The sequence below is a fragment of the Melospiza melodia genome, chromosome 5 (assembly GCF_035770615.1).
Source record: "Melospiza melodia melodia isolate bMelMel2 chromosome 5, bMelMel2.pri, whole genome shotgun sequence".
Classification (NCBI taxonomy): Eukaryota; Metazoa; Chordata; class Aves; order Passeriformes; family Passerellidae; genus Melospiza; species Melospiza melodia.
The window spans coordinates 17,319,243-17,346,867 of record NC_086198.1 but is presented as its reverse complement, the minus strand read 5'-3'; the positions used below and the strand labels follow the sequence as shown (position 1 = coordinate 17,346,867).

Genomic DNA, 27,625 nt, shown 5'->3' with positions numbered 1-27,625 from the left:
TATTTCTGGATATATTTAATGACAGTACATATTTAGCTTCTCCTTTTTTTCCTCTTCTTTTTCTTGTATTTGCTTTCTTCCTTTTAAACATCGCCCTTTTTTCACACTACTGCCAGACTGCAGCTTATGATTTTCATTCTTGTTAGTCCTCAGGTACGTGCTGCCATGTTCAGTTGATGGCTGATGAGAATCCCTGCCAGATTGTAAATGAGCAGACAAAAAAAAAAAGGAAATGATAGCTGCGTTTTCTTCTCTCTTTCTTCTGGACTCAGAACTTCTCTATGACAAAGAGTCAACAGCCCTCAAATGCTACCTCTAGGGCTTTTAGATTTTTTAAAGCATTCTACTATAAAAAACTAGCAAAGTAACTGTAAGCTTTAGCATATCTCTTGTCATGCATGGTGATGGCAAATTGCAGTCTGTAGAGGTTACTCCACTTCTGCCTCAAATTATATGAACCTTCCAAGCTGAGCATTAAGGGTTGTAACCCTTGAGCAAAATCATACCTATTCAAAACCCTTCCCTCAAGTGTCTGAAGTAAGGAACTTTGGAATGACTGGGAAAGAAACTGGTTGAACAAGAAAGGGAAAGTTAGGTAAGGAAGAATGGGTTTTGAGAGAGATATAGGGCAGTCTAGAAAGGCAGGCATCAGAAAGGTCATGGTTTTTTATTTTTTCCTTCTGATACTTAGGTTTCTAAAAACAACCCTGGATCAAAATTAGTTATTTTCTGTAAGAATCTGTACAGCCAGAACTAGTTGTTTTTTTAAAGTAATTTACTAGTTAAAACCAGGTTTTTTTTAAGACCATCAGTCTTAGAGGACAGAATGATGACTAACAGTTTACCTGGGTACAACAGTCTGTATTTTCTTGCTTTTCTCAATACTTGCTGTACAAATATGCTGAAGTATTTTTGTATATATTTTTATCTTTCTATGTGTTTTTAATTTCAAAAACCAAAAGCTGTTTCTGTTTTCTGTGTGAAAGAGACATTTTTGCTTGTCTCAACAAAAACTATATCATGATACATTAAAAATGATGTTCAGCTGAAATGGAATGCAGTAAGGCGCCAAGAAGTGTTAAAGACAACACCCGAAAGAAGAAAACAGTTAAAACCTACGTGAGTTCCCATGTAATCTACTTAGGGTGTAGTTCTTAGGAAATAAGGGGTATCATTTACACATGCTAGTTGTTCCTACTGATGTAATTTTCTGCTGATTTTCTTCTGCAGTTGTAGGAATTAAGAAATGTACTTTTGACTTCTCTGTGTTGAGCAAGTAGATTTCAGACCTCCCCTGCCCCATCACCTCTTCAAGGTATAACAGAGTTTAAGTACAAATATCTGTCTTGTGTTCGCATTGACGCAATAGCCTGGGTTAAGTGTCCCTCTGGGCTCTTCATCTCCCTTCCCCTAGCAGATGCATTCTGTCCCTTTTTCTGAATCTAGGACACTTTCCTCCTATTTTCTTGCATGCTCCAGGAATACTGTCCTGAGGAAACCGTCAGCCAGCCTGTTGCACGGTCGGCACTCATGGAGTCCCTTCTCCATGAGGCACTGGCAGAGCTGGCTTAAACCTGGACTGCAGTGATCTCACAGGCAGCCAGTTGACTGCTGTTGTACTAAGGCAGTTAAATGGTAAACTTTGCAAGCTATAGTTTTTGTTTAATAAGAGATCTTTTTGCTGTGATTTGAAGGTGTGTCAAATGGGCTGTTGAAACAGTCTTGCCATTGCTTGAGGGGTTAGAAGTGCTTACTTAGGGGGTTGGTGAGGTGGAATTTTTTATTTTACTGATCTAAGATAAAAATATCAATTACCAGATGCATTCACCAGCCAAAACTAACCACTGAATGACACATGCAGATGGTAATCTGTGGAGACAGGTGGTGTCTGACACTTGCATTTCTTCTTTTCAGCTGAGGCAGGGACAGTTTACAGCAGGGCATGGAGGACAACTTTCAAGTGGTTAGAAAGAATAGGTGCTTGGTCTGGGGATAAAAGAGTGATGGAAACATTCCTGTGTGATACTTAGTCGAGGAGGAAAACAAGATAGGAAAGAGGAGGAAAAAACCCCTATAATACTAGGTAGTCTGGTTCTCTTTTCATCTGTCAAAATATCTAGTATGTGCTCTCTTTTCCACACGAGTGAATCTAGTCTTACTACCGTGAAAATTTGATTGCCCTATAAATAAAACTTTTTATTTTTAAATGTAAACACTGAATGAAGTCATTAATCTTTTGTAAATGCTTGTGGCAGCTTAGCATTAGAGAAAGTACTTTTGGGGATTTTTTTTGCATACAAATTAATCTGTCAGGCTGTCACATTTAAGACTCTTGACAATTCACGTTTGACTGATACCACAAATTATGAGGTCCTGGTCTTCAAGCTGAGTTGAATCCCAGTGGTTTTATTATGTTTTTGAGAGCAGCATTGCATTAATTTCAGTCCAGTGTAGTCCAGCCCTGACTGTTGGTTTGGTGAAGACCTGGACTAACTGTTGACTAATTAAAAGCTCAAAACCAAGCATAGAGTCTGCTGAAGCCTTTGCATTCTTCATGGACAGGAAAGCATATGGCAGCATCTAAACAACAAAAATACAGGATTGTGGTGGAGGGGAAGACATCCCGTATAATTCCAGTGGTTTGTAAGTTTTCTGCCTGTAGCTGCCAGTCAGAACAATTTTTTGGCCTGCTTGGCAGTTCCCTAAGAGTTTCTTGTCTGCACTGGCTTTCATACTGTGCATTTATCTTTTCCAAGTGTTTCCCAGATGGATGTGCATACTTTATTTGGCTCTCTTCCAGCCCTTCTCTTACCTGCTCATGCATGTATGTTGCTTTGTTCTATCTGTTTGCTTGGTGTTGACATTTTTGAGCCCTCTTCATTTTAGTTTCAACTGTTCTTACATACATCAAGTGTATTTTATGAAACTGAGACTTATCTGAAACATTTTTTCTTTTTTTTTTTTGGTCATGACCTGGTTGGGAGAAGTGATTCCATCTGACATGCCACTGATTGCATTATGGGCACAGTACTTATGGATGGCAAATATAGTTTAAATTTATTGGGAATTGTTCTGTCAGTATTGTGCATAGCTTGTGATCTCATAGTAGAAATGCTGAGTGACAGTTGGGATTTTCCTTTGCTTTCTTGCTTTCCACATTCCAGATTTGTTTGGGAGGAGATGATCATACAACCATTGGAATTACTTTAATCAGACTGTGACATTGACCCTGGTAATGCTGTTTGTTTGTTGCTGCTGCAGGGTGCAAGGAGCAAAAATACAAATATTTAAGGGTTCACTGGAGCCTTAATTGTGGTGTAGTTAGAGTATCAGTACAAGTCTTCATTTGGTTCAACTTTGCATTTTTTTTCTTGCGAATTTCTGCACAAACATATTTTGTCTTTCCTGACCTGTTGCAATTGCTAATACCAATATGATTTTTCCTTGGCTGTGAAGAGATGTCCCAGGCAATGTGATATTTTTGAGGTCATTGTAGTAGTCTAAAACAGGTTGTAGACCTTGCTCGATGTTTGTTCTAGTTACCCAATTCAGTAAGTCCTCTGCTCCTTGGCAGGGCTTAACTCAGCTTCATAAGAAGAAATCTTAGGGCAGTTACACAGAATTTTTCTCTTTGGAAAATGTTGCTTTAACCTCCTCAGTAAAAAGGTGTGGTCTGCTTGTTTTTCTTCTAAAAGCATGAAAGTTTACATGTTTATTGGGTTTTTTCCTCCCACACCACCTTCTTAAAAAACTTTCACTTTGTTTCTGTTAGAAAGGCTAACACAAATGTGAGCTGTCTGTGTCCATGCCCTTCCTCTGCCATCACGTTTGGATTAGTATCAGCTCACTTGAACCAGATGTGACAGAGAAACAGAACCAGATGTGACAGAGAAACAGAAGTGTCATTTGCATGAGTTTTGAAAAATAGTAAGGCAAAAGAGGAGGGCCTGAAGGAATAAATCCATGGGGGGAAAAACTCAAAACATGGTCCTTTCCACTTCTTAGGGGAAGCTAACTCTGTCCTATAGAAACATTCAATCCTCTCTGACAAGTAGACTGAACCTCTGCCTCATGGCAAACCATTCCATGGACATTCTGAACATTCTGTGAAGGGTGATATTGACATGGGAACAAAAAACATCAGGAGTATTTCCGTTGCTTCTTGTTGTCCTTATTTTTAAAAGGGTGAGGTAGAGAAGGGATGAACCATGGAGGTTGATACAAAGGAACTATACAAATAAAACTGGCTGTAACACAGAAATGTGATATGTGTAGCTGCTGAATGCACAGGAGAGAATTTGTGTTACGGTAAAATACTAATTGCCAAGTGGAATTTATTTTCAGTTCTGTTACTATTTTTTTGTTTTAGGTCCTGTTTAATATGGTTGTAGAAATGCCTCGTTGGACCAACGCAAAAATGGAGGTAATTAAGAAAAATACCTTGATTATATAGGTGTTTGTGGAAGTTACAACAATGCGGTGGCTTCCAGTAGGCAGAATGTAATCACAGTTTGGATTGCTCTTTGCACACTAAAATGTTATCTGTTAAAAAATTGGTTTGAAGTGGTGCATACACTTTCCTTGCAATTACAGAAAGCGTTGAGCTACTGATTGTTTTCTTGGTGGAAGCGGGAAAAGCAGGTGGGCACTGCATCTTGACAGCCCTCTCACTGCAGAGTGCAGCATATCTGCAGCAGAGTCCTGGAGTACTGACTTTTAGGGTGTTTTCCAGCATTTAGACTAACTATTAGACTCTGTTTGCTTATGGAGCATTCCACTCAGATGATTTAATTCATCATTTCCACTGTATGTGTGTTAGGCCAAATCCCAACAAATGGAGATGCAACTAAAAGAGCATTTCCTTGTGACCAAAAAAAAAATATTTGGGGACTTCACTGATTGAAAGTATGAACTCCTGCAGGGAGATATTTTACAAGTAGTAAAAGCATTTGTAGTGTTTGTGAAACAACAGATCTCACCAGGATATGTCCTGTCTTCCTGAACATTTGTATTAATTTTAGGCATGCTTCCCAGATGCTTTTAAGGAAGTTCGTGGTTGAGCTGTTAACTCTTTTAATTATTGAAAATAATACCAAAGAACCTTCTTAGCCTGCTATTTGAGACTTTTTTCTCCTTTCCCTGATGATAGAACTGTGTTTGCCATCGCAGCTATTACTCTTCAAGCAGGGTTACTTCAGATATTTACCGTTTATTTTAAGCTCATGATTTATTGTGGCAGCTGACTTCTCTTTTGCAGAGGATCCATTTGACAGTGCTACTTGAACTCTGCCTAAAGCTCAGGGTGCACTCCCCATGCTTCTCATTATGTCAGGAGTAGAAAAGTTTGTCCTGCTAGGTTTAGAAATCATTGATTTTAGGCTTTTTGGGTTTGATGGAGGAGACTAGATGTAGTTTCCTAATATTTAACTTTCAATATCCTTAAAATTTGCTGCATCAATTAAGGTAGTTGTCTTGCATTGCCATTGTGTCCTGGCAATCCTTCAGTCCCGACCATGCTAAGCTGCTTATTCCTGCTATTACCAGATCTTGTCTGTTCATCTCTCCTCACATGCAATGGAGACTTCAGGACATTAAGCCTTGCATTAGTATGAATATCTACCCACTGTTACATTTGCTGCTACAGATCTTCTGCTCCTCAGCTTGTTCTATTTCTGTTTTTCTTCCCTTGGTGCCCTCAGTTACTCCTCTTTGTCCCAGTTTCTGTGAACAAAAGGCATTGCTGAGCTCCACTTCCATCAGTGTCCCAGGTGGCTGTTTGAGCCTTTCACTGTTTGGTTATGACCAGGAGCAGGTAGAATCCAGTGTGAAGCCAGAAATGCATGAACCGTCATCTTGGCTCCTGGGGAGGGTTTACTTTTGGAATGAGTACATGCTGTTGAGGTTGGTGGTTCTAAAAGGCGGAATTCCTTTGAGATGACTTTGGTGATGGTGCTTCAGGTGAAGGCCAGGGATATAAAATTGATATGGGCTGAGGGCTGTGTGCTCATGCAGGGAAACTATGCACCACTTGAGTGTAATCACTTGAGCCTGTAACAAATGTTTTGCCGCTCAGATGAGTGTTTGTAAGCAAGAGCCAAGCTAACGTGGGTTGGTGGGTTGGGACTGTGGTGTGGAGTGTCAAAGGGTGGTTACAGTGCAAATTAGCTGTGGTGGGTAACTCAGGCAGTGGCTCTATGTGTGTGGTTTGTGTATGGCTTTGGGGGAGGATGTTACTATTCAGCTGTAGCTCAGCTTTTCTGTCAGTGCTTCTTTCGGAATAAGAATGCCCTCTTTAACTGGTAGCTTAACTTGTTCCAAATCTGTATTAAGTTGGCATTTGCTGACTATGAGGAACTTGTGCTTGGGAAAAGCATTTGGATGCTGAGAGGTGATGGAAAAAAAGGGGGTGGTGTTTGCAATTGGAGAGCAAGGAGCAGAGGGCAAGAACATGAAACATTTCCTCTGTGGCTGTCAAAGCTCCTCTTGTTGAAAGATGTTGTGCCACCATTTGCATGTGTGTTGAACTTGTACCATAAAGTCCAAGAGCTTCTGACTTAAGTTCCTTTCAGTTTTTATGTTTGACCATGACAGCCTCCTTAGAAATTTATTACTTTCTCTTCTAGATTCATTTTTTCTTGCATACTTTACAGCATTATTTAATACCTTAATAAGCAGCTTTTTGAATATGACCCTTGAGATTCAGAGTGAGGCTATAGTAGTTTTAATAGTCCTCAAACCACAAGCTTGTGCTGCCAGATGGATCTTTCTCACTGGTTGGGTATGGAATTAATTGCTTTCCATTTTAACATTCTCCTTCTCTCTTTTCCTCTCCCTGCTCCCCACCCTCTTTCACGATCTGCTTAGATTGCCACAGAGGAGCCATTGAATCCCATTAAACATGATACAAAGAAAGGCAAGCTTCGATATGTGGCAAATATCTTTCCTCACAAGGGTTATATATGGAATTATGGTGCCCTCCCACAGGTAACATTTTTGTTATAATGGTGAAAGTTTTCTGTCTTCTGTGTAAATTGCCTTGTAAATCTTGGGTAGTGCCTGAATGCAAATCAACTGCAAGAGGGGTGATTCTCTTTGATACATTTGTAAATTAGGATTTTTTTATGTTGAACTTTATTGTGTCCATAAATTTTGATCGGAATTTGGGTGTGGGAATAAATATGAGCTGTGTTTTCAGGAAGGAGTTAAATGATGAAGAAATCTCAAATCTTTAGTCTATGCCTCTGTACTGTACTGATAGAATTAAATTGTCATGGTCTGCCATTCAAGAATATTTTGTCAAGTAGACCTTTTCTGCGTAAACAAAGCATTTATTTAAAAATTCATTTAAGATTTTCATGTATTGCAGCTTAAATTTTAATTGGGATTTCTTAGTATCTTTAATGAAGAGGAATACAAGGGCTGTTCTTTTTTAGATTAAACCTCAACTGCCTTCCTTAACATTTCTCTGAACTGTGAGACTTTACTGATCATGACACATTGAAAACTTTGAGCCTTGAAAAAGTCCATCTAATGGCTGAAATTTTGAGTATAATGAAAAGCTTTAATTTTTTTTCATTTCTGTGAATAACACATTAGACTTCCATTAGTACTGAAGAACATGATGGAGTTTGAAAAGAGTAATTTATTTTCTTTGCATGTAACTAAGCAATGAAAGTTGAGTCCCAAAAATCTGCTTACATGTTTGATCCCTGGAGAGGAGATGCTAGGCAGGTTCTTGAATACAGCAGTGAAATCTTGTCCAGTCAACAGTGTCAGTAGACAAAGTTTCCAAGTAGGTGTAGTTGGAAACGAGCAACTCCATTTAATGTTCTGAAATTTGTGTGTTCCTTAGTTCAAAGCCAGAATTATTTGAAAATGTAAATATTTTCCTGCAAAAGGTGCATTATTTTGGACTTAGAATACTTTCCTCAGGAGAAATGTTTGGCATCCCTTGTTACTTGGTGAGCTGGGGAGGGCTGAACATAATTGTCATTTTTAATTTCTTCTATATTAGACTATTTGCTATCATAGCAGAAGTTGCTGTGCTGTCCAGAGAATACTATTCCTTCCTTCTAACTGAGAGGTGAAGAGGTGTGACTGGGCAGAAGAGAAATACTGCTATAATGCAGCCCTAAATAAAAAGCACTTTGGAAGGACAAGAGGACACAGTCTTAAGCTGTGTCAGGAGAAGTTTAGGCTAGACATTAGAAAAAAAATTTGCAGAAAGACTAACTGGGCATTGGAATGGGCTGCCCAGGGAGATGATGGAGTCACTGTCCTGGAGGTGTTTAAAAAAAGGCTGGATGTGGCACTCAGTGCCATGGTTTAGTTGATGAGGTGATGTTAGATCATAGGTTGGACTTGATGATCTCCAAGATCTTTTCCAGCCAACCTAGTTCATTCTGTGAAGAGTACTGGAAAGTAAATATAAATTTTAAAATCTCTCTTGATTTCACTTCAGCAGTTTTTTGGTAATGATTCTGCTACCTAAACATATTCTTTTCATCATTTTGCCTTCCAGTATCAGTCAAGTTCTCAAGAGCAAGTTTGGGGTGGAGTTATAGTCACAGACCGTAGAAGCTAGCAGCATAGCTCCTTGGAAAAAAAAGTTTTCTATAATCTTTTCAACAACACCTAATTGGACTCACAATTCTTAACAGAAAAACTTCTCAACTGTAGGATGAATTACTCATTACTTGTAAAAGTAGAAACAAGTACTTGTAGTAATTAAGTTAGTATAACTCAGCTAGGATTCCTTGCTTGTGCAGTATTCAAGGTTTAAACTTTCCTTGCTTGTGCAGTATTTCAGAGCAGGGGTTTAAACTTTCCTCTTTGGTCTTCAACTCTTAGCTGTCCTTTGGAATGTACATGTCTCAAAATACTCAGAAATACTTCATACCTAAATCTAAAATCTTTAAAAAGCTTTTTGGGTGCTGATAAATATATGCATAGGAGTGTGGTTCGCTCAAAGCTTAGATGTGTTAGAAAAGAATCTATGTTAATATCATGGTATGTAATAAGTATAAGAAAAATGTAATTGTAAGATGTCCTAGCTTGATCCCACTATCACTAGTAACTAGAAAATCCATATTCAGGGTCCTCTGATGCCTTAATCACTGCAATTGGGTAAAATGTATCTGTTGAGTCATTGACACTGGAAAAATATGTCCTCAGTAATCCTCATGTCAGTTGTCCTGAGTATGAGTTACTCAGTGTCAGACCACTGGCTGTTTACTTTTTCTCCTCCCATTGAGTAAGCCTGTTCTCAGAAAGCTGATGTTTTTATTGTTACTTTTGCTAATCTTTGTAATTTAGTGGTAAAATGAGTTGTAATTGCAGTTCAGCGGCTAACTGATAGTTCTCTTTTCCCTGGCAGACCTGGGAAGATCCAAACCATACGGATAACCTTACAGGATGTTGTGGGGATAATGATCCTATTGATGTTTGTGAAATAGGTTCAAAGGTTTGTATTTATCAGGATTCATTTAATTTATCAAGGTTAACGTAATAATTTGGTAGCAACTTCTGAAAGAAAAGGTCAGATGGAAAACGAGAAAAGATGTGTTAATAATGTTAGGGACTGACAAAAGTATCAATAGAGGATCTAAGAAGAGAAAAGGTGAGAAAATGGTGGATTTTTAAAAAGGATGGGGGAAGGTAGGATTTGGTAAAGTGTTTATACTGGTTAAAAGAGAACATAAAAGAACAACATCCTGAAGTTGTGTAGTTGGACAGTAAGTTTTGGGTGAAGGAAGTGACAGTTAAGATTTATTTCTTTTTTCCCTGTTAGCAGTATTGGAGCTAGGAATAATGAAAAATGAGGAAATACGACAGCATCGTGCATATTAGAATTATGAAGTCAGACCCACAAAGGAGGTAGTTTTGATTTTACTCATGGGTGCTAAAAGAAGTAGATCCTCTTTTCTAGAGAAGACAGGAACCTGCTGCAGTGTTGCAGAGTTATGAGTTGTGGAATGGATAGCTGAAAAAGAGGTGCAGCAAGGAGCATTAGTAGGTATAAAGGAAAGGTTTAGCTCACTGAAAGAAAATTCTACATATCTAGAGGCAGCAAAGAATGGAACAATGCTGTATCAAAAATGAGGTTATGAAATGGACGCGTTTGAAAGAGGGATCTCTTAGGATATTTCGGTATGGGGAAATTTAATTAATGACTTCAGTGAAAGTGGCTTAATTTGAGGTAAGAAACCTAAAGATTAATCTCAAGGGATCCAGAAAGAGTTAAAGAGGAGATATTAGCTGGTAGGGAGAAGGTTCCAAAGAAAATGCAAAAATGGTTGTGTTGGTATTTCTGGGGATGTGCTATGCATTTATATGTGTATATTGGAGTCCAGAGGAAGGAATAGCAAGACAGAAAATAGGACCCTGAGTTCAGAAAGTAGAGAGTCAAGGGACAGGAAGAAGTTAAAAAATGAGTATGAGATGCTTCTGACTTACAGTTTGGAAGGAAAACCAACAAAATGTGAGGGAACTAGGGTAAAAGGGAATGAAAAAAATTTTATCTACTTTTCTACTTAAATAAATGCTGACTGGAGAATTGAGGATTGGAGAATAGTAACGGTGGAAGAAAGATCTACAAATACACTACACATCTATTTAGTATTTCTAGCTATCTTGCAATTTTGTTACAACCTGCGGGTCAAAAATGTAAAACTATTTTTTTAAGGTAAAAGAGAAGCTTTACATGTTGTTTTCTAAATCTTTGTGGCATTACTTTCTGTTTCAGGTTCGTTCTTTTGGTGAGATTGTTCAGGTGAAGGTCTTGGGTGTTTTAGGTCTTATTGATGAAGGAGAGACAGATTGGAAGATAATTGCCATCAGTGCAGATGACCCAGAAGCTCAGAAAATCCATGGCAAGTATTTTTGTTTTTCCTAATGCAGTTATGTCAGAAACTTGCCCAGCAGAATAGTGCCTGAGTTTAGGCCTCCCAGGATAAGAAGCAGATAGTGGAAAGGCAAGACTTCTTTGTTTGTTTGTTTTGGGTTTTTTGTTTGGTTGGTTTTGAGTTTTTGGTTTTTTTTATTTTTGGTTGTGTTTTAGGTCAGGTGCTACCTTCAAGTAGGACATAAATGCTTTCACACTAAACTTCTAAAATGGTTTGCTTGGATTTTCAAAGGGACACGGCATGCAGAAGGTTTTTTGGCTCCTGAAACACAACAGCCTTAGAAAGTGACCTCCAATAATTACAGGTTTATGTATTGTGTAGTAGTGCATATTTACCTGCTCTATGTTATGTAGCACACTACTGTTTTCCTTTTTGAAAGTGTTTGTTCCTTTTATATCTACAGGCATTGTGTTGCATTCTGACAAGACATTCCAATGTCTTGCCACTTTTAAGAGGATTGCTTCCAGAGTTTGTTGCTTAGTGTGAACAATTGGGTTTCACCTTTTAGCTTGAAAATTGGCAAAATAAACTGCTAATGCAGCTTAGCCTCATCAGCCTTGATGATGAGCTGTGCAGGGGGAAATATCCTGCTCAAACTTGTCCTGCCTGTGATCAGACTTGTGGTATCCAAATGAAACTCGAATACTGAAGTGTGTCCATGTGAGTAGCACATGAGGTGTCATTCTGATGTGTTAAAACTGCAGGAAGTTAAGTTTTCATAGCACAGGTAAAGTGCAGTTTTTCTCTGGATAGATGGAGATTTGCTTCCTCAAATGGAATATTACTGGGAATCATGAGGTTTGTCTAAAACTGATTGTTAGGAAACCAGAAACCATACATACCATCAGGTATTTACAATGACAATCTGCTCTTTGTTGGTATGGGAGCACCAAGGTGCAGAGTGGCCTTTCTGTAGGAATAGACCAATCCAGTTGCTTTTTAAAGAAGTGTGTTTCTCAGCCATTGAGGTTTTTTCATGGTTTCTGAATGTAAAGTATATCACTGGACTAGTCCTTCATTCTCAGTTTTCTTGCAGGTTACTTTCACATGGAGAATACTTGACTTGTGGGGAAAGAAGGGGAGAAGAAGAGATGAGGAAAAGGAAACTCTTGGGTTGATGCTGATTAAAATCATTGGGCAGATGAATTACTGCATAGTGTTTATGACTCTTTAACTACTTTGACAGTTAGAGATTAAGAAGTTCAGCTTAAGGAAAGAGTAAGTAATAGTTTGCTGTTAATGTCAGTATCAATTTAAACCACTCTGTAATGTGCAGTAAAATGCAGTATAAGTGTCAGTAGTTAAAAGTGAATAGCATTTCATTTCTAGGCACTCTTCTGCTTAAAGACTTACCTTTTCTCCCTGGCAATTTCTGAGAGAATGTGGTCAGAAAAGTGGATGAGAGAATTCAGAAAGGGAGTCCACTAAGCAGGGCCAAAACTGTGGTAGTTTATTCCACTATTATTTATTATTTGGGGTTAACTGTCTGTATTTGAAAGCTCTCTCTGGTTTTTTGGTTGGTTTTGTTTTTGTTTTTCCCCAGGTAATGACTGATTTATATCAGCTCTATTACAACTTTAGTTTATTTGGGTGGGGAGAAGTAAGAGCTTTAGTCTTAAAAAAAGAAGAAAAAGTAGTAGGAGGAATGGGCAAACCATTGCCTGTAATTGATTCCTGTGTGCATCCTTTCTTATCAGGGATATGTGCAAAACCTCAAGAAGAGAATTGTCCTGAGATTCAAAGAAGTGTAGAACTACTTATCCAGTTTAATATGATTTCCCTTTGGGATTGGAGTTGCAGCCCAAAATTTACAGAAAAAAGAAAAGGGGAAGAAAAAAAGCCCCTGTCTGCTTTCAGAAGACATGACTGGCTTGCAGTGTTTAACAGCAATCATTCTTCAGTCTGAAAACAAACAAATCTGCCAGAGCAGGCAGTACAATATGTCCTTTTATACTTGTTTTTCCCCCTTCCCAAAGTTGTTAATTATTTCAGCATAAAGGGATGGCAGCTACGGATAAAACCAGTCTCCCTCTGTAATTGATGTGCTGCTGTGTTATGGAGGTGGCCTCCTGGGGAAGATGAGGCTAAGTGTTGCCTTCTAATCCTGTCCAGTCACTTCTGTATCATTTGTTAAAGATTTCCAACTGCACTGAGAATCATCACATTTGCTTTCAGCTCAGTATGTGCGGAGCCCCCAGTGAACATTTGGAAAAGATAATTTCAAGACACCAGAGTGGTGATTACTTGCAAACCCCATCCTGAGCCTGCACTGTGTGTTAACTCCCCTTGCCTCTTTAAGCACACACCAGGTACCTGGGATATTCTCCTTCCAGGATTGCAATCCTTCTCATAAGTGCAATTGATTTTTCTGAGACTTCACAGAACTCAGAACTGAGAAGTCACAACTTCTGAGTGCTTCTCATTGTTTATTCATAGCACTCCACTGGACTGTGTTGTGCAGGCATTTATTGATAAATACTGGTTTAAATTGGAAACCCTGCCTAGAGCTCTGTGTTTCACACAGAGCAGTGAGAAACTCTTGTTTACAGTGACAATACCCAGGAATGATAGGCAGTGCTTAGCGTCTGTTTTAAGTGGGAACTCTGTCATCAGGAGGAATAGCAGGGTCTTAGTGTCTTTTTGGACTGACTTATTATTTCAAACTAATCTGTTTGAAATAATAGCACTTAATTCTGGTGGGCATAGGGACAATCACCAAATACAAGTGGTATGTCAGATGCAGGCATCTGTGTGAGAAAGATAGATAAATCTGATCATGTCTAGTTGGAGTCTAAAAGCAACTATTTCATTAAGATCTGGCTTTGTGCTGTTGTGTTTCTGCTCAGGCAGTTGCTAGGCAGATGGCTGTTAGTAGACCAGTGGAGCAACATTAGACCAAACAACTCTGAGAAAAGACCTAAAAGCTCCTCCTTGCAGACTGAAACACTAAATCTTGGTGGTGTAATAGGCTGGGTTGTTTTCTTTATTTTGTTGGAAGTAAATTTTTGTGGTAGAAAGGTTGCTTGTCTGCTTATCTCATAGTCTGGATTGAATTTAATATATTGGATATATTTGAGTTCACTTGTATATCTAATGCTTTTCTAGTTTGGGCTCAGAAGGGATGAGTGACAATTTTATGCTGTGATTTGGTCTAAACATATGTGGCATCTTCATATTGGACAAGAAGTTTTAAAAATCACTGGCAGTTGAAGCAGGAACTGTGTTTGAAGCAGTGTATGAAGTCTGGCTTTCAAAAGGTCATCTTGCCCCCCTTCAGCAAATTGGACTAATCATGTATTAGTCCATGGCATTATGAAGGTGATTTACTGGCCTGGAATCTTAGCAGCCATTTTTGCTGCCATTGCTCACTGGAAAGATGCCAGGATCTATTCAACAGCAGTTGGTGGTATCTGCTGGCTTTATTGTGCTACCTTTTGCTGACACTGGTGTAGTTAACTGTGCTGTGTTGCCATGCTGCTTTTACAATACACATCTCAAGATAGGGTTTAGTGATCAAACCCTAAATGGCAAAACTAAGGCATGTTGTATATTTTGTACTAAATATTGTTACAGACCTTTACATGTGAGTATATTTATTCACAGAGAAGCAGCAGAGGCCCAGAAGACCTTTGTTGTGGATTTGTGTAAGCACCCAATATAAAGAAATTAATTTGCTGTACCAAGTCTCCCCTCCTACCCCTTGCACAAAATACACCAAATGCCTTTATATGGAATGTAGCCGCAGCTTCCCGTAAATGTTTATAAGATGTTATTAAAAACATATGTCCTCTCTTCCCACAGACCTTGTTTAGAAAGCTTGCTGCAAACATGTTGTTTTAGCTTTGCTTGCTAGAAGCAGCATCTGTTGTACTAAAAATGGTAGTTTTGTACAAATGCTTTTGTTGCTCTCTTCTGTAAAGCCAGTTAGAATTAGGATCTGCATTCATGTTAGCTCACTCCCCTGACAGAGAAGGAGCAGCAGTTCATGGTGCCAGCCTCTAGGGTTTTTCCTTGTGGACACTGAACTGCAGCCTTTAATGTGATCGGCTGTCTCTTTTTAACCCTTGGCACTTAACTTTGGTGCCCAGAAAAATGAGGCCTATGGTTGTATGCAGGCAGTGTAGAGTAATTCCCACTTAGAACCCTGTGGGGACCTGCTGATAACATAACTGCAGGAGCCTGACCTGCTCTGCTGCTTTGAGCAGGGCTTGCTGGCAGAGATCAAACTGCTTTGGGCCTCCTAAACACTTGCTGCTCCCCAACCTGCCCCTTTTAACATCACTGTGAGCACAGTGAGGGAAAATAAGCAGTCAACATCAAAAAAGACTTTCTTAACAGTGTTTGCTGCAGAAAAGACATTTAAATTGTTTGCTTTTTAAAAAAATCATAATAATTTGAAGCTATCTTCTGTAGATATTAGTGTAGTAAATTATTGTACTGCTTAGTGGGATCTTCTCTTTTACCTTTCTTTGCTTATTTTTTTGTTTTCTGAATGTGGTTTTTCTCCTTTCCCCCCTGATATCCCAAAGAGGCTGTTTAGTTTTCAGTGGAAGACAAACTGTCTTTCAGGTTTTTCTGTGGTGACTTTTAATGAACTGAAGTGAAGAGGTGGCTGTTGAGTGAGTGATGCAAGAGCTGCTGTTTTCCTTGTATTTTGTATTATATGCTGACTGCACAGCAACAGCATTGATACTTTCCTGGGGTGTGTTTTATTGCATTGTTGCATGTTTTTCTTCTGCTTGCCATCAACCAACTTCGTTATAATACAGATGTTCTGGAGTCTTTTTTTTTAAATCAAGCATTCAAATTTCATTTGATGTTCAGTAGCTGTCTTTTATAGTAAAGAATAATGAAGTGAAGCATAGGGATGAAGGAGAAAAGGAGAATACCTTGCAAGGAACCCAGGAAATAAAAGCAACCAATGCCCTCCTTAAGTCCTCAAAACCAGAGTATAATCCATCCATATAATGCTGTAGTATGATTGTGTTTAGTCACTTTACTTAGGCAAGGTATTTTCCAGTAGAGAGAGTGTGAAATTCAGGGAGACAATTCTATTCATGAAGATAGAATCTCTAACAAAAGGACATAATGAAAGTCTGTCTCAAAGCCTATCCTAATATTTGAGTCCTTCAAATAAGTGTAAATAAAACGTATAAATGAGGGGCAACAGATGGAGAAAAGTACCAAGTGCCAGTTAGTAGACTGTAAAGCACTTTTGATGAACAGTTTTTATGGGAGTAGGAGGCAAATAACCAAGTAGTGGGAGTGGAGAAACAGAGTTAGGAGAGACATTTGCTGGAATAGGAACCAGAAAAAAGGAGCAGCAGTGTGAGAAAGTATGCTTGAATTTAAGTTGTGTCTAGAGATAGAGGTCTGGAGTTTGTCTACTGCTGGGAGCCAAGGAAACTGCTGCAGAAGCCTGGTTTGCTTTACAAACTTGAGGAGATACTGTCTCTTCAACAAGTGTTAGATGTGAATTCAAACTTCATAAGAGGAGGAGATGACAATGTCTTAAGTTGGAAGAGGGATGTTCTCTTGCTTGGAGAGAACAAGATGATACATTGGGGTCCTGAAACTGATGTGAATTGGAGCTGCAGTTTTATTAGTGCCCAAGTGAAGCATTCATGCTCCAACCAAGATCTCACCCTTTTCTAAATCATTCCTTCTTGGTTGGTCTCACCCACCCCATCCTAGTGAGAAGCTTTTTGTGCTCTTAAACACGTATTTCAGCTAGAAGACATAGCACAGCCTTATGTGCCCTTGCTTTTTTCTGGGACTCTGCCAGTGAAATTCCCTGATCTCCTACAGACAGATGGCCAGCAGCCAAGTTCAAAATGTGTTTTACTCTGAGCCCGTAAACACGTAGCCCTGTAAAGTGTGTGCAGAACAAAAATTTACATGGGGTTCTTCAGAGTTCCATGCTTTATTCTTTGGGTAGTGGAAATGCAGTGGAATTTGGCAGTGGCATCTATGACATGCTATTAACACTCAGAATGTCTTCTGAGGCATAGGTCTGACCTCCCACTTCAGTCTACATGTCATCTCTCTTGGTGGTGTACTGAGAATTGAATGGTCTGTAGCACAAGACCTTTTCTCTTCACTTATTGTTCTCTTCAGAAATACTTTGATGTCTTTGTTCAGGTTCACAGTGAAATTTTAAAAGACATTTAGGCACTTGAAGATGGAAAGCATAGGTATCAATTCCATGGGCTAAGCAACTCTGATTTTATAGGACTGGATAGACAGAAGAGCATCTTAGCAGAAATCACTGCTGACCAGATGTCATCAAGTGAGGCGTACCTATGGGAGAAGGTAATGAGGGAACCAGGGAGAGTTGAGAGAGAGCAAGAAGGAATGAGGAAGGGAGACATGAGCGAGTCACTTGCAAAACACTAGAGGAGAGTAACACCTTGGAAGATGGCCTGAGCAGAGTGAGGTTATGGAATAGTTGGTAGACTACAGGAGTAAAAGGTCAGCTCCCATTTCCATCAGAAGTGACTGTGGAAAGGAAATAGAAGATCACACCAGTACAAAGTATTTGGCTTCTGGGATGGACGAAATCCTTTATGACATCAAAATTATTGGAACATGTTGAAAGCTTTTGCTATGTAAACATGTTGCCAGGGAGTTAATTTGTTAAGGGGTTGATAGGGCCATGCCATTGCAAGTGACAGAAGTGGTGGCTGTCTCCAAGGACAGCCCATTAAAATTTGATATGCAGAGCAGGTAAGGGGTGGAGAATCAAGAACTGCATCATTGATACGGCAGCGTAGTCTTCAAGCTGAATTACTGTGATGTTTCATCTCTCTGCATACACCAGGGTAGTGTTCATCTCTGCTTCACAAGGGTGTCCCACAAATAGAATACATTCCTCTTTGTGTCCTGTCACATCTTTGTCCATCAGGATTGTAGAGGTAGAATTGTTTGTCACTGTGAGTATGCAGGTATCAGTAAAGGTTATCAGTAAAGTTAGTGTTTAGAGCTCCTGGCACGTCTCTGTCATGTCTTGAAGGGGATGAATTTGGGACTAATGTGAGCAAAAAAAAGTGACTTTTAATATAATGTTGACAAGTCAAGCCTGTATTTTGTTAAGAGGTCCTGGTTTAAAGATCCATGTGTTGAAATTGTTTTTATAGTTATTCTTCCATTATCAAAAAAGGCTCGTAGGCCCTGCAGTTGCTGGAAGAAAAAATTGTGTCAGTGAATAATCTAAGTATTGCAAGAGCTACCTACTGAGAAAAAGATGGGATTTTCTTCTCCTTTCACAAATATGGTCCTTTTATTCATTGTACCTTTGGCTCTTAATGAATGAAGGGCAGGAGATGACTGCTTTACCTGCTTAGTGTGGTTGTGAAATCATAAGCTAGCAACTATGGGCAGCTAATGTAATAAAGTAAAGTTTACCAATGACTTTGAAAGTATTCAGTGAAATCAAATTGCTGCAGATTCTTTAGGAAAATTTAAAAAATTGATGTTCTGAAACCTGTGAGTGAAAATTATCAGTTCTTTTTTTTTTTAATCTTTTTAACCTACAGATATCGATGATGTCAAGAAGCACAAACCTGGTTATCTTGAGGCTACAATTGACTGGTTCCAATTATATAAAGTGCCTGATGGTAAACCAGAAAATCACTTTGCTTTTAATGGAGAATTTAAAAACAAGGTGAAGATAATGCAAAATTAAAAATACATCATTCTGTTACATGGACTTTAGAATTTTTAGAATTGTAAAGGAGGAAGCTTAATGAAAAGAATTTTGGTGGGAGGGACTTCTGTGTACAATTTATTAGGCTAGGATTAAATAATGTTTTCTGCCTACCATTTTGTTCCGGAAAAATGCATAGGTCAGTCAAAAAAGTCTGAAAAAAAAATTAGTCCTAATCCTGATGAGATTTACACATGCATCTGTGTGTTTGTAGATGTTTTTTAAAACATTTTCATTCTCTGTGTCAGAGTAATGAACAGATAGTCTTTTCAGTTGTTTCTGTAGTCCTGTTGGTAAAATTTTCTAACTTTTGTTTTTAGGGTGGGTTACAGATTTTTTCATATTTTGTATTTTCTCAAGGCATACTTTTTTCTGTTAAATCTCTGTAAAAACATTTGGAACATTTGGCTTGAAGGCTGAAAAATTACTTGCCTTATTTTTTTTAGAAAACCAGCTTTTTAGACTACTTACAGTAGGAATGACCAGTGTTTGAAAGGAGATCGGACTAGAGAATGGACTTTGTTGAAGGAAATACCTGGATTTTTCCAGAGAAATTGGATGTGATTTGAGTAAAATTGCTTTGCAAATTGTGTATTGCATGCTCTGTGTAGATTATTCTTGGCAAAGAATCACAAGTTTCCTATGAATGATGTCCATGTGTCGGCCAGTTCAGCCTTGCAGGGTGCTGTCAGAGTTACGTAATGCCTTCTAACCAGCACAGGCAGCTTTACATGCTTTGTTTGGTTAAAGAAATGCCCTGACTCCCCTCTGCACTGAAACTGCCTTTTAAATCAATCAGTTGTGGAGTTGTAAGGCTTGATAACCTGATCTCTCCCCTGTTCTCCCAGGAACTGCTCTTAGAGGTGCTCCTGCACTCTAGAGTGACAGTAGACCAGTGTATCCCTGTCAGGCCATTGGAGTTGAGCCTGAAGGCACTAAATGCCCTGAGATAGCTGGTTTGGAGCACTTGAATAATTCTCAAGCATTTCTAGAGACCCAGGATGTGATGAGGCTGCTGTGGCTATGCTCCAGCAGCTCTGGTGAAGTTCACAATGTTCCAGTGGCACTTTTCCAAGTCACTCCTTGTTAACAAATGTGAATGTTCAGTTGGCAGCTTTTTGCAAGTCTAGCTGTCATCATCTGGACACCGAGGGCTTATTTTACATTAATTTTTGGAAGCTTTTTCATCCCAGCCCCACTCCCAATATTATTTTTCTTTCAAACAAGCAGAAACTGTTAAGCCGCTGACATGTTATGTTCCTGCAAATGCTTAAGTGTATGATTGGGCACTGATAAAGTAAATGCAAATTATGCCTCTAGAGGGGAAACCCAAACAGTGACCTGCATCTGTAAGGGTGGAGTCATAGCTCACACACTTGATCCCATTTAGAGCCTGGTTCAGTTTTCTACAGCAGGAAGGATCTCTGTAGCATCTAGTGCTGATTTCATTCTTTCACGTAGCATTCATGTTTTGTGGCTGCAGACTGAGGTAAAGTCCTGAATGTGTTGCCAATATATTTGATAAACAGTGAAGTTTGTTTCTTTACATAAAAAGGGTGTTATATTCTCCAGAAATTTAACGAGGCCTCAAAGGAGGTGCCTTAAAATAACATAGGAAATAGTATGTTTTAATAAACCAGCTCTGTGGCTTTTTTGTGTTTAATAACATTTTAATTTACAAAACTTTCCTTGTTGTAAACTAGGATTTTGCTGTTGAAATTATTAAATCTACCCATGAACACTGGAAAGCTTTGCTTCATAAAAAAGTTGATGGAGGTGCTATAAAGTGGTATGTATCCAGTCACATCTCTTTCTCTTCATATTGTACTATACTGGTGCTATTCAACAAGTTGCAGCTGTCCATGAGCTGCTTAGATTTTTTTTTTAAATTTGAGATGACAGGAATATTAATGGGTTTGATAATTAATTGATAATAAAGCATGATGACTAATTGCTCCGTGTATGATGATGATTTACTGGTAAGTGGCTCCAGAAATGTATTGATTACATAGATGTGACATTCATTACTTCAGCTGTTGAGAAATGGTCCCAGAGTGCTTGTTCAGAATTATTTTGGGAGAATCTTGGGCCTCTTGTCACTGTTCATTCTGTTGCTTTGGGGAATTGAATTTTGTGCAGTTTATTCTGTAGGACCTTAAAAACTCACGATCAAACTAATTTTTGGTGTGCAAGGATGCAGATTCATAGGGAAACATTTCTGCCAAGGATGTGGTCCCAGAGTTTGTCTGGAAATACTATAGGTATGTGCTGCTTTATGTAGGTGCAGAATTTTGGCCTGTTTTTCCTTCTTGTTAGATACTACAGGTGGGTTGCTGAAGTAACCTGCTGTTACTTCCATGATTTCATGGTACATTCCAGGTAACCTGCTGTTAGTTCCATGGTGGCCATGCCTTGCTGGCCATTTTGCAAGGCACAAGAGATGGGGTGTACTCACATCATCTCTGCTAGCCATCAAGGTGTTCCTCAGCTCCTTCAGGAAGTGCCAGTTTATTTCTGCTGACTTCTTGAATTTAGCTTCTCCACTGTGGTCCTCTGCACTGAACACAAGCTAGCAGCCAGAAGCACTGAGTGTGAGCAGTGCTTGCATTAATACAGAATACACAGCCTAGATACCTCCTCAAACACAGAGAAACAAAGAACACCCTTCCACACACCTGTTCCTTCCAGCCTTACTTTGTGGCTTTCGCTTCCTCATCTCTTGCAGATACACATTTCTGAGATCTATATATGATGGTGGGTTTTTTCCATAAGTACTGAATTATGTGTGGCTCTTTTCCACTGATGGATAAAGCAGGTTTTTAATTTTATTTTTCAGCACAAATATTCTGGTGAGTGGCAGCCCGTTTTGTTGCAGTGAGGAGGATGCCCGATCGATTGTGCAGTCAGTAAGGATGTTTACTTTTTTTCACCCCTTTTTTTTCTTTTAATGATTAATTGGAAAAGACTGATCAGAGCTCCAAAACTGAAATAAAACAGCTAAATTGAATGGTCCTTCCTTATGCAAAAATTTACGTAAAAGGAGGAGCAGAAGGGTTGTGGGGAAAATGTAAGCATTGTGATATAAACTTTTAATTGCAGTGGTCCAGTTGTGCTTTCTGGAAGGTTCATTACTGTTCTGGTGGAGTTCTTTCATTTTTTCTCCTTCTGTGGTGCTGTTTTTTCTGATCCTGAATAGCAAGATGGGCTGCTATTTGTATCTAGCCTGCTGTCTTCTCTGTCTCCCTCTGTTGCCATGAGTTACCACCCAGTGTTAGAACTCATTGACAAGCTGACTGTAGTCCCTAATCACTAAACAGACCCTTTGTTTGTCTACTTGCATAATTAAATGCAATGCTGTAAGAGAAGGGATGCTTATTTGAATGCTTCTTAAAGAATACCTGTCATATTCTGAAAATTAACATAAAATTAAAACATGCAGGTTTCCTGTTCAGGCAAGAAAAATATCCTGCAGGTTTTATGCTTTCATGTGCAAATGTTAGTGGAGGAGAATTTTTTCCATTTCAAAATACACTAGTTTTGATGCCAGAAATTAGGCAAGGTTACCAGAAATTACATGGAGAAATGTGCCCCCAAGTATTACTTTTTCTTTTCTAACATAGGCTGTGACTGAGCCTGTGCTCATGACCACATGAGATACTCTGCATGTGTGCCTGGCTGCCAGGGCATCCAGTGTTTCGCCTCACCAGTCACAGCAATTATGCAAGTTCAGGTGTCAAAGGACACGCTGTCCAGTGTCTGTGCAGTTAACATTCCAACTGCATTTCTAGTAACAATATGTTGTCCTGGATGCTGTTGTTTCACAAGCAAATGAGACTCAATTGGAAAGAAATGTTGGTTTAAGTCATAAATATGTGTAAAACCAAACTTTTTCCTATTCAGATACCTTGCTTTCAGCACTTCTTTTAAAGTATTTCTGTGTTGCATTTGTGAATGTTGATTAATGGGACTGTAAATTTTAAATGAAAGAAGAACAGTTTTTGGAATTCAAATATAATTTTAGACATGTCAGTCACAGCTATAAGCAAGTATTTACCTTCTCTGTAGTTCCAAATTTACAATAAATATGAGTCTTTATATGTAACTAAAGCTGCAAGTCCAAATATATTAGAATTGTTACAAATGTGCAGAGGAAATATTTTGCATTCTCTGCTCTTTGTACTTTGAGGCATGCAGGGTAAATAATCATTAAATCAGCAGTATGTCTTACTTTGTTTCTCAATAACAAATCTTTTTTTTTTCCCGTGGTTTTTGGGGAGGGGAGGAAGTTAGTAAAATCAGTTAATAAAATAGATACCTTGTATCAAACTGTAATGCCTTTCTTATTTGAAAGCTTCCCTTCTCATCAAATAGTATGACTTCCTGCCTTTTTTTGTGCCTCACATTCATTTAAGTGATGGTGTTTTTGTGAAGTTTCCACATATTCCATTCCATCATTCTGTTTCAGTTCAGCCTAAGTATTTTAATTACATCTTTGTAGGGTGCTGCCTCTTGGTGCTTTCCAGACAGGGAAAATATGCAATACTCTATTATAAATGCTGTTCATACTGCATGCAGCTGCTGATCTGCAATAACTAAAAAAGTAAAATGGCCTTGAGATAGGAATCATGGACAGTTGAACTCTAAATATAAGCAGGGAGGTTGACTTGCACATTTTAAGCAGGTATCTTTTTGTCTAATACACTACAGTGCATGCTTTGGTTGTCAGACATTCATCGCTTTCACACTGAAGTGAAAGTACGTGAGTGTTGGCTGCAGAATTTTAATGGCTGTGGTGATTTCAAATGAAAGCTGCCTGTGTTTGCAGAGAGTTTTGTTTGGGTTTTTGATGTTTTGTTTTTAATTGAAACTAAAAGCAGACATATTTTCTTCTAATTTATATCCATCTATTAGGTCCTGGATAAAAACAAAATAATGAAAGCTGAAGCAGATCTTTTGAGAAATATAGTGAGAAATGTGTTTCATCTACTGCAAAATTTCTGAGCTATTTCTGCAGTGAAAGCTGGTTCCCTACAATTCTTTTTTCAGCATCAGATTTCAGTTGCAGCATTTTTGAGCGAGTGATTATTGCTTTAAATCGGATATATTGAGTTCTCAAAAAAACCATAGAACAAAACAAAAAAACCCAAAGACCCCCAAAGCCAAGAGGCAACACTCACTATTGCTGTGGAAAAGTTTTCATGGTGAGCAAGAGAACTATAACAGAACCAAATTGAAAACATTCAAATCCTTACCAAGGGTGCACTAATCAGAATTTCCTATAGATTTTGACTGTGTGGTTCCCAAGGTAGTCCATTTGTTCTCAGAATTATTTGACCTTTTGTTACTTTACAGATGAGGAACTAGAATGGCTTGTCTGGGTTGGGGAATTTCCACTCCACTGAGGCAGTTTCTAGATGGTTGGCATGTTGGGGGCAAACTAAGAATGATTCCCCAGCAGGTAAATTGCCATGACCATCAATTCCAAAGAGATAAAAGATAACCTGTGCATTTAAGAGCAAATACTGAACATTTGAACCAGCCAAAATTACACCAGACCCCTGCAACAACAAATCTAGATGAATTTATCACTACGTAGTGAACGTTTCTGGTGTTCTCTAGCCTCTGAAAGTTGCTTCATCTGTGTCCCAGCCCCAGTGTCAGTATATGTTGCACACTAAACCCAGGAGTCATAGGGCTTTGTAATGAATGTGTTAGTGCCAAGATACACTGTTTATTTCAGGCTTTTAAGTGTTGCTGTCTGTAAAACTGACCAGAACCACCAAGCCTTTGTTTAATATTAATCCTAAGAATTACTTGCTCTGTGAAGAAGCTGCTGAGGACTTTGCAAGTTGGAAAATCTCCAAGACAATCTATATATAGTTAGTAGAGCAATGCTTCTCAGACTTATCACATAATTCTTTCTTATAAGACTGGAAAGTGAGCTAGGAAAGATTCGCTTGTCTCTTGATAAAATGCAGAACAGTGTTTTACAGGGGAAAATATTTGACTTTTCCTGATAATTTAACGAAATCTCCAACCAAATTTGAATCTGTATATTTATTGATGTGTTTTAAATAATTCAGATCTAAGCGAGAAAGTTTGTTTGCTGCATTTCTCCCCACACACTTTCTGTGAGAACATTTCCATTTGGGATTTAGTAAAGGTAGAATTTTTTGTAGTGGCCAGTTGTGAAGCAAGAGGTTGGTGAAGTTTGTTTTTATGAATTAATTATTTTATTTGGTTTTTTAATGGTGTTCTAGATGAAAGTGTTGTGTAGTGAAGAGATTCTTGGTTCAGTGAGATGAGAATTTGATCTAGTCATGGTGGGAAAGTACTCCTTGTCTTAAGCTTTCAGCAGAAGTGGCAGGCACCTGCTTATAAATGGTGACCTCTGGATCTCCCTGTCTTATGAGATAAAGCTTGGGTTTTGCTGAGAACAGAGGGGATATTCTGCTGATAGGATCTGGGTTATGTTTGTCATACTGGTACCTCCTTTCAGACTACTCACATAACCCCCCCATGCAGGTAATTGTCATGGATAGGTGGGAAGTAGAATCCTGCTTCTTCCTTCCCTCCTCAGGGGCTTTGTTCTGCTCTTCAGTGTTTAGAGCCCTGTGCCTGCTCAGATGCAGGAGGGCTGTGTCACACCAGTGCAGCTCAGCCCAAGTGCTCCTGTGCTAAGGAAAGGCAGTGGAAAATTGTTACATCCTGATCATGAGGCAGGGTGATTCCAGATGTGTTAAAAGTGTCTTTAATTTTGTCCTTTGAGTTACAGGACAAGACAGGCTTTGCCACTCCTGTGATTGAACAGTGGCATATCTAGCTTTGGAATGCCAGACCTGAATTTTAAAACAAATAGTCACTTTCTACAGAACTGAATTATTCTGTCAACATGGAATTGTAAAAGAGTATCATCACACATTTATTTTAAATGGTTTGCTTGTATTTAATGTAAATTGTATGTGTGTGTATGTATTCACGTGCATACCTGACAGTGAAACATGTAAAAATACCTTTCTAGTTGTTATACTCTTTAGATGTTAGCAACAAATCCTGTTATTCTCAAAGGTAATACAGTCATCAAAAATCCCCTTTGCATTAGGTAAGGTGTTAATCTATCACTCATTGTTCATGTGCTTGTTTTGTCATTTATGAGCAACAAAGAAATTTGTACAGTGGGGATGAGAAATCTATAAGGTAGACTGTTGTCCTGTGGGGGCAACAGAAAATTCTGGTTTAGTGAATATGGGTGCTCTCTATGAAACCTTAAGTACTGAGATGTTGGTTTAATTTTTTTCCCTTTTTTTTCTCTTTTTTAGGCACCAGCATTTATGAATGGAGATCCTGTTTCACCAGAAGGTACCCTTTTTCTCAGATGTCATATGACTTCTCTTAATTGCTGGCTTTAAAAATTGACATGAAAACTGTTTTGGTGCAAAAAGGCAATTTTGTGTATATGAAAATGATAATAGCTATATCCTGTCATGTGGTTTTGCCTGTCTTCTGCTAAATAGAACATGAACAGAAATTATGAATGTTTTCTGGGAGAAGATTACTTTTGAGTGAAAGTGTAGTCCACATAAAAAGATGATCAGACAAAAATTTTCTCTTACTGATCATGCAAGGCAAATGCATGACATTTATCCTTTTTAAAGGAGATTGGTTGCTTTGCCTTAGTTTTTTGTCATTCCTCACAGTAGGTAACTAATCAAATAGCTCCTTTTCCTCAAATTGACATAACCTTACCTAATTTTCAAGTGTAAGTTCTAAAGACAAAATTTTATCCTTTCACTGTTACGATTGTTTTTCGTGTTAACAGAACATGTGTTTTTCTTTAAGAAATAAGAATGCATCCTACATTTTCAATTTTAACTACTTTAAAAAAAGATTTTTCTGCTGGCAGGAACTACAGAGAAGACATATGTGCTTTTTGAGATGGAGAGAGTTACAGAAATACTAAGTTAAACTTAGTCATGAGCCAAGTGCCAAAGTGTTTGAGGAGCAACATCTGTGTAGCCCATGTCATGGGAAAGCAAGTTGCATTCCATTTGCCTTTATATGGCATGCCAATAAATAGCATTTATTTACTAAAGGATCAGATCTTAGACCTCTGACAGACAACTGAACATCATCTGCCTGATCTGTGATGTTTCCCAGGGATGGTCACAACAGTGTTATAACTTGTTGCAGTACTGGTACAGCCAAACTGTTAAAATGAACAGATACTATTTTGAGGCCATGCTTTTCACACGGTGGGGAATAGAGTTTACACAGCTAATACTGCTAACATAGCAGTATTGTTATGGGAGGGAAGGTAGCTGAAAGGGCAGAATGTTGTTTTTTCAAGTGTTTGTATATGACTAGTTTTATAGAACTAATGTCATTCTTGTATTTTTTGTTTGTTTGTTTTAGTTGATTCCTGGTACTTTTTCCCCAAGTGATCATCAAGGTCTTCTGAACATGCATCATCAAATCTTAAAAATCATCCCTTTGTTTGAAGATGGACAAAAGCACTGATTTTTGGATTCCTGCTGAAACAACTTTTCAACTTGTGTAAACCTTCTCTAATGTAAATAAACTCTGCCATTATTAAATGAATGTTTCCTTTCTATGTCTGTGTAGGGTGGAGCAGAGGGAAGAGGAGGGGCTTGCTTGCTTGTTTGTTTCTGAATCTCAGAACTGCAGGGCTGCTCTTATCCACACATGAGGTGTGCCAAATGAGATGAGATATAAGTTGTCTTCAACCCTGTTCTCCAGATTTTGGAATAATTGAACCATTGGGTGTTGATTTCTGTCTCAGGGCTTTTCTGGCCACCCTGATATAATCCGTTTGAAGTTGACAGTAATCTTTATGTAAGAGGCTTAGGAGTTTACCATGTTCTTTGATAGGTGACTGTTTCCTGAGTTGCATTTACTTTTGTGCCCAGTTGTCTCTGCAGGCTTCATAGAGTTAGGAACAGAGCATGCTTGCTTTAAAAAAAATACAACATTCCTCCAAAGATTAATTCGACTAGGA

The 27,625-nt window shown here is 38.5% G+C and overlaps 1 protein-coding gene across 1 annotated transcript in view; it reads left to right on the top strand.

Annotated features, from left to right (window-relative positions):
* The window catches only part of PPA2 (inorganic pyrophosphatase 2), a 34,709-nt gene extending 7,506 nt beyond the window's left edge, over positions 1-27,203 (top strand). Inside the window, exons 4-12 of the mRNA XM_063156441.1 lie at positions 4,370-4,423; positions 6,865-6,984; positions 9,377-9,463; positions 10,745-10,871; positions 18,440-18,567; positions 20,313-20,398; positions 21,446-21,515; positions 25,929-25,968; positions 27,022-27,203. Of these exons, the coding sequence (XP_063012511.1) occupies positions 4,370-4,423; positions 6,865-6,984; positions 9,377-9,463; positions 10,745-10,871; positions 18,440-18,567; positions 20,313-20,398; positions 21,446-21,515; positions 25,929-25,968; positions 27,022-27,050 (741 nt within the window). The 3' untranslated portion in view covers positions 27,051-27,203. The remainder of the gene's footprint in view (positions 1-4,369; positions 4,424-6,864; positions 6,985-9,376; positions 9,464-10,744; positions 10,872-18,439; positions 18,568-20,312; positions 20,399-21,445; positions 21,516-25,928; positions 25,969-27,021) is intronic.
* Positions 27,204-27,625: the final 422 nt, after the last annotated feature.